This window comes from Hibiscus syriacus, unplaced genomic scaffold (assembly GCF_006381635.1).
Source record: "Hibiscus syriacus cultivar Baekdansim isolate YM2019G1 unplaced genomic scaffold, ASM638163v2 tig00002237_pilon, whole genome shotgun sequence".
Classification (NCBI taxonomy): domain Eukaryota; kingdom Viridiplantae; phylum Streptophyta; class Magnoliopsida; order Malvales; family Malvaceae; genus Hibiscus; species Hibiscus syriacus.
In genome coordinates this window covers 1,157,501-1,164,839 of record NW_024061918.1, presented here as the reverse complement: position 1 = coordinate 1,164,839, position 7,339 = coordinate 1,157,501, and the positions used below count along the sequence as shown (strand labels likewise).

The window sequence follows — 7,339 nt, the reverse complement described above, 5'->3', positions numbered from 1 at the left end:
TATATTCATTTATTATGTTCATTTATGTTTGTTCGTTTGTGTTCGTTTATCGTTTAAATGAATGAACATGAATGAACATGAACAAGTTATATTCCTTCATAAATGAACATGAACAAAAAAATTTTGTTCATTTATGCTCGTATTCGTTTAGTTGTTCGGTTAAAGTTAAATGAACGAACATGAACATACACTAGTTCGTGTGCATTTGATTCGTTTATAGGCCTACTTATTTTGTTTCATCGTGATTTTTTTGTTATATTTACTTTATTTTTGGATTTTATTTAGAATTGTAGTATAAATTGATTTTATTTCACTTTTAATTCTACATTCAAAAACGTTTTTTTTTCCTTTAATTTGCTTCTCTGTTTATTTTTGCATTAACGATTCATTTATTTATTTATGGAATATTTTGTATTCATTTGTTTTGTATTGTTATTAAATTTTGTTCTTCTTATTTATTTAATTTCATTATTAATTTATTATGTTGCGTATGATTCACATTACTACTTTATTTTGCTACCAGTGACCTTTCACTCTACTTTTACAGATTAGACTCAAATTATTTTTTTTCCAGCCTTAGTTTATTTTTTCTTATAGTAACCAAATCTCAAAGGTAAATAATTTAGATATATGTTTTTTAAATTTTGGCTCTAACTTCAAATTTCATTATTAAGATAACTTGTAACTGTGTTGGTACCGAAAGGGCAATGTGGGGGTGTTCATCATTCTCCACATGTAATCAACTCTCGAACCCTTCCAAGTGAATATCTGGTAAGATGTAAATCCGGTTAAAAGTAAAATTTAGGTATCCAACCTTATCTAATCTAAAACGGTTGGTGATGACTTTAAAAATGTAAAATTCAATTTAACTCAAAATGTAATTTTGGGACCACCCGAAGTACATTTGCGACACAACCCATCATACCTTTCTTCTTACGCATAAATTGAATCGCCTCTTGATTAATGACAATGTTCTCGATTATTGATCTTTCGGGGAGGAAACTAGATTTATTTGGAGCGATCAATCGTGTCATAATGGGCTGAATCCGTCGAACAATAATTTTCGTGATTAATTTGTAAAAGAAGGAACAAAGGCCAATTGGACGGAAATCGGAAAAAGAACTCGGAGACTCACTATCAGCCAGAATATTCTCACCTGCAAAAATTCTACGCATCATATTGCAAACTGATGGACCAACGATATCCTAATGTTTCTGAAAGAAATGAGCATGCAAGTCATCGGCTCCGGGAGCTTTCAGAGGTGCCATGGTGAATAGGGCATTTTTAATTTCGTTGCAAGATGGCAAGCGATTGAGATCAGACATCTCGCCACCATCGATGGTGGGGAAATAATTATAAAGCGGCTTAGGGGCATGGGAACGAGCTTCTAAGGAGAAAAGCTTCTTGAAATAGGAATTAGCTTCGGATTGGAGAGCAGTATCATCGTCATACCAATTTCTATTGGAGAGTTTAAGAGAATAAATCTTATTCCTGTGAGAATTCCGACGAGCAGGGCTTGGAAGAACTTGGTGTTCTGATCCCCCGATTGAATCCAATTTGCGCTAGATTTATGGAACCAAATCAATTCTTCTTGACCAAGAACTTGCTCAAGTTCGGACAAAAGGTGATGCTCTAGATTAATCAAGAAATGAGTGCGTCGGGATTCAAGGGCTCTTTGAGTACCATGAAGCCGAGTCAATATAATTTTCTTCCTTTTTCCTATGGATCCAAAAAGGGTTGAGTTCTATTCAGCAGCTGTACTACTGAAATTTTGAATAGTGTCTAAGATAGAGTCAGGATAATTCCAATTGGTGCGGACAAAATTAGAGAAATCCTAGTGAGATTACTATCCAGAGAAATCCTCCTGGCTGGTAGGAGGGGATTTCAATATCATTGCCAAAGCTGAGGAGAGCTCTGACTTTGATGTCATGAGAGTCCACTGTACCCCTGACATGAAGGACTTTCAGGAGTGTTTGGAGAGCCTAGACCTTATTGATCATCATTTTCTTGGACCTTTATTCACCTGGTCCAACAAGCAAGATGGCTCTTACTTAGCCCGCAAATTGGACAAAATTTTAGTCAATGATCAATGGTTGTTGGATTTTCCAGACTCTTTTGTGGAATACAAAGCCCAGGGGGTATCTAATCATTGTTTAGGCTTACTGTGGTCACATAAGGCAGCAATGACCAACCATCCTAAGCCTTTCAAGTTCTTCAATTGTTGGACTGGTCATGATAAGTTTCTGACTATAGTTAGGGATTCTTGGCAGATTCAATGTGCAGGATCTCATATGAACTGTCTTTTCAATAAGCTGAGAAGGCTTAAGCCTCTTCTTAAAGAGCTTAACAATGAGTTTTTCTCTGACATTTGTGGCAGAGATAGAGATAAAAGGGTTGAATTAGAGCAGATACAAACATTTAATCTGGCTCACACAGCTTAGAGGAGAACTGATGAAGAGAGGATGATCCATACTGAACTACTGGATTTGGAAATTGTTGAAGTTGTTTTTTATAAACAGAAAGCCAAAGCACACTGGCTTAGAGAGGGGGTTTGAATATAAAAATTTTTCACCAGAAAGTTCAAGCTAATAAGAAAAAGAACACTATCAGAGTTATCAAAAGTGAGAATGGGCAGTTTTTGAATCTTTTAAAGATATGGCTACTGAGCTAGTGGGTTTTTTCACTACCCTTATTGGCACTCCTGACCCCTTAGTTAAGGGCTGCTCTGCTGGAAATTTGAAGGACTTGACTAATGTTTGCCTACATGATGGTGCAGATATCTATCTTACTAAGGAGGTGAGTGATGTGGAGATCAAATAGGCCCTCTTTAGACAAGGGAAGGATAAAAGCCCAGGTCTTGATGGCTACATTGTTGGCTTCTTCAAAGCTGCCTGGGACATTGTTGGTAATGATTTCATTTCTGCTGTGAGGTATTTCTTCCAAACATCCTATTTACTACATGCTTTCAATGCCACAGCCCTAGTTTGGTCCCTAAATCCCCAAATGCTATCTTGGCTAAGAAATTGAGACTTATTTCTTGTTGCTCAGTAGTTTACAAAACTATTACTAGAGTTCTTGTTGATAGACTTATTCCTTACTTCCCTGGTCTGATTTCCCATAATCAATCAAGTTTTGTTAAGGGCATAAATATAGTTGACAATACTCTGTTAGCTCAGGAGATAGTGAAGGGATATTCTACGAAAAATCTCTCTCCTAGATGTGCTGTAAAAATTGATTTACAAAAGGCTTTTGATTCTGTTAACTGGGATTTTTTGCTGTCTGTTCTTGGGGCAGTGGGGCTTCCTGATGTATTTTGTAATTGGATCAAGGCTTATATTACTACCCCTATGTACTCTATTTGCTTGAATGGTAGTTTGGTGGGGTATTTTAAAGGGGCAAGGGGGATTAGGCAAGGGGATTCTCTATCCCCTTATCTTTTTGTTATTGTGATGAATGTCCTATCCTCCTTGTTGAATGTTGCTGTCAAGAAAGGAATTTTTAGATTCCATCCCAAATGCAAGAGAATTTCTCTCACTCATCTTTGCTTCGCGGATAATCTTTTAGTCTTTTGTCATGGCTCCCTTGAGTCTGTGTTGGGTGTATAGAGCACTCTAGAGGTTTTCTATAAACTATCAGGATTAAAGTTGAATGCACTGAAAACTGAATTTTTTGCTTGTTGCTTAAATGCAAACACACTTGATCTAATTCAGCAAGCCACTGGGTTTAAGGTAGCTCAACTCCCTGTCAGGTATCTTGGAGTACCCTTTGTTACTCGTAAACTTACAGGGAAAGACTGTTCTACTCTATTGGAAAGAATTAAAGGTAAATTAACTCAATGGTCCAACAAAAAGCTCAGTTTTAGGGGTAGGTGCAGTTGGTAAAAACTGTCTTATTTAATATTTTCAATTTTTGGAGAAGACATCTTGTTCTTCCTAAGGGGATCACTAATGATGTTGAGAGGCTTTGCATGCGGTTTTTCTGGAAAGGTTGTGACACCCCAACCAGGGGTGCTCGTATAAGATGGACTCAGATCTGCTCACCAAAGTCTGAGGGTGGTCTGGGTCTTAGGGATCTTGCACTTTGGAGTAAGGCTTGTTGCCTACTGCTCATTAAAAATATATTGGCAAATGATGGCTCACTCTAGATTGCATGGATATGTGCATACTGCCTCAAAGTTGTTAGCTTCTGGGAAGTTGAGTACAAAGCTTATTTTAGCTAGATTTTTAAAAAGCTGTTGAAGCTTCGAGAGGATGCTAGGAAATTGTTTCTTCCTTGTGATAATTGGAACCTGATCAAGGGTAAATGGATCTGGGATCAGATTAGAGTTCGAGTAGAGAAAGTTAGTTGGCACAGGCTTATTTGGTTCCCTGCCCATATACCGAAATTCTCCCTTATTGTTTAGATGACCACCCTTGATAGACTGCCTATGAAGGATAGACTGATTCAATTTGGATTGATCTTGGATAATGGTTGTATTCTGTGTGGGACTAGGCTTGAGTCCCAAGACCATCTCTTTGTAGATTGCTCCTTTACTCAGGACGTATGAGGGGCTGTGCAGGTTTCCTGTGGGATTCGTTCTCCCTCGTATAATTGGGATGATCGTCTCCAATGGCTGATTGTTAATTTGAAGGGTAAATCTCTCAGGGTGCGGATTCTCAAACTCGCTTGGACTGGTTTTTTGTATCACATTTGGGAGGAGCGTAACCTTATAAACTTCAGTGGTTCTTCACGTTCTGTTTATATGATTGTAAATAGTATAAAAGATGTTGGAAAAATCAAATTGTATAGCCACAATATACAGAGGATTGATGATGTAAATAGGCAAATATGCATAGGTTGGGGATTGATCTAGTGCTGAGACTTGCCTTGTTCTTGTAGCAGCTAAGCTACTTTTTTTTTATGAATATAATTTACTTATCCAAAAAAAAATACTAATAAGTAGAGGCCGATGGTCGGATTTCATACGTAGAAGGTGATGAACAACCGTGTCAGGGAATGATTCCAGCCATTGAAGGTTGCAAAGACTTCGATCCAGCCGAACAGAACAACTCCCTCTGTACCAAGTGAAAGCTGGACCAGAATAACCAAGGTCTTGAAGAAACGAGTCATAGACTGTTGAAGAGAAATCTTTATCGGGTTTTCCAGAACGAGCACAACCTCGGCAGTCTGTAGGGATAAGAGTGGCGTTGAAGTCGCCAGGTTCAATCCAAGGCTCAGAGATAGATGAGGCAAGCTGATTAAGATAAGACCAAAGAGGTTTACGCTTGGAAGCGTGTGAACCAGCGTAAACAAAGGTCGCAAGGAATGGCCAGCCTGCTTATGACGAATCTGGCAATGAAGAAATTGAAAGTGAGAAAAAAGGACATGATAATCAAATGATCATACCAGCATAACCATATTCCGCCAGAAAAGCCCAAAACTTCTACCCTGAAAGAGTTATGGAAACCTAGAGAAGTGATAACCTTATCAGCAATGTTTTTGCTAACTCTTGTTTCAACGAGAACAATGATATCTGCATGAGAATCACGTAAATATTGACGCATCACTCTAAGGAAGGTGCGACTACCACAGCCTTGAACATTCCAATTAAATATTTTGAGATTCATGTGGAATAAAATGAGAGAAAGAGGCAAACACATCATTATTCAACCATGGCCTGGGGGCCATCAACCGAAGCTTCTACACTATTTAACCGATTGGAGGAACGAAGAGCAGAAGAACCTGTAGTAACTTCCAAAGGCAAGGGCGGGTTGGCACTATCGTTGAGGGTAATAGCAACATGTTTCGAAGGGTCCAAAATGTTAGGAGAGCTATGAGGAAGCTGAGGTAAAGAAGAACTGCGATGAATGGAAGGCAGTTTAGGGTTAACAGGAGCATAAGGCTTAAGAGAAGAGGATCGATGGTTTGAAAGCAAGGTGATGGCAGCTGCCGAGTTGGAGCTAGAGGCATGCCCAGAAGGTTTTTGAGGTGGAGCGAAAGTTGGAGGTTTACGTAAGGAAACTTGTGTTTTCCCCTTATTTTTAGCTTTAGAGGCAGAAGGTTTAGGGAGGGAATTATTAACGGTGTTGGAATCGTTGGAAGGCATGTTTTGATTGGAAGTAATGGCTTGATGAGTGGCACGAATAGTGACATCAATTGCGGCTTGGTTTCCTGGGGTGGGATCAGAGAGAGTATCGTGATCAGCTTCAAAAATGGGGTTGAATTTGGAATTAGAAATGGTAACCTCCTTAATTGCAGCTGTTGGAGATATGTTTTGGCACGGTTTCCTTTCTTGTCTATGTTTAACGAGCATCCAGGGCCCGTAGAGTTCTTCAGGGATGACGTTCTCCGGTCTCGGAGGATCAGACACCGTGACAGCCTCAGATTCTTGCAAGTTTGTGTTGGCCTGTTGTACATGCAGACAAAAATCCTTAGAATGACCATAAAAACCGTAATGGAAACAAACAGAGGGGAGGTTCTCGTATTATATTATTTGGACGGATAATCACTTTCGAGAAGAGGGGCTTCTTGAGATTGATATTGATGGCCATGCGAGCGAAACGTCCACGGCAGCTGTTATTGGTTTGATAATCAATTTTGATGACCAAGCCAATCTGGTTCCCTATAGCTTCAATGAGACTTCTTTTGTATAGGACAGCTGGCAAAAAAGGTAATCGAACCCATGCCATAATACGACTTGGAACCGACTGGGAGGGTTGAAAATCGGGAGACCACGGTTCGACTGAAATGTAGTGACCGAAGATGGACCAAGGGCCCTCCGTTAGCACTTTAAGGTAGTCTCTCTTTGCGCTGAATTTCACAAAAAAAACATTCTCGATGTCCATAAGCTTTATTGGATGTGTAGTCTGCCATATGTTGAAAATACGGTTATGGAGGACGTTGTAAGATATGCGACGTCCTAGGACCTTAATGACAAGCGTAAGATCCATGCTCTTACTAGCCAATTGTTGAACTCTTTCGGAGAAATCTATAGAGGGGATACCATTGTGTTCACCAAGGATTATATCGTCATTGTTAAAAATTCAATATTAGCCTAAATAAGTTCACACCTAAATTAATTTGATGTCATTGCTTACATCAATTTAGTTTTGATGTCATTGCTTACATCAATTTAGTTAGGTAAAAATTAAGTATTTTTCTCATGTTTTAATTTCAATGGTTTAGATTATTTAGTGCTTATTTTAATGAGTGGTTTAGATTGTTTCTTGTAACCTATAAATACCCTACTTGTATTTGAGTTTTATCATCCAACAATCAAAGCTTAATTATAAGCATTTGAAAGCTTTCTTAAGAGTTCTTCCCTTCTGCAATTTTGTGAGATTATTCTAAAGAGTTTTTT

General features: G+C 38.6%; 1 protein-coding gene across 1 annotated transcript; it reads right to left on the bottom strand.

Annotated features, from left to right (window-relative positions):
• Window positions 1-5,641: 5,641 nt before the first annotated feature.
• On the bottom strand, window positions 5,642-6,929 carry LOC120138683. Its single transcript, XM_039154103.1, has 2 exons — window positions 6,489-6,929; window positions 5,642-6,385 (listed from the first exon to the last, which is right to left on the bottom strand). Exons 1-2 carry the CDS (start codon window positions 6,927-6,929, stop codon window positions 5,642-5,644), a joined length of 1,185 nt encoding a protein of 394 aa, XP_039010034.1.
• Between the last annotated feature and the right edge of the window lie 410 nt (window positions 6,930-7,339).

Coding starts and splice junctions, on each gene's coding strand:
- LOC120138683 (XM_039154103.1), bottom strand. CDS start 6,929: ATGGATCTTACGCTTGTCATTAAGGTCCTAGGACGTCGCATATCTTAC. Junction 6,386..6,488: donor AGAAGCCCCTCTTCTCGAAA/GTGATTATCCGT, acceptor CATGTACAACAG/GCCAACACAAACTTGCAAGA.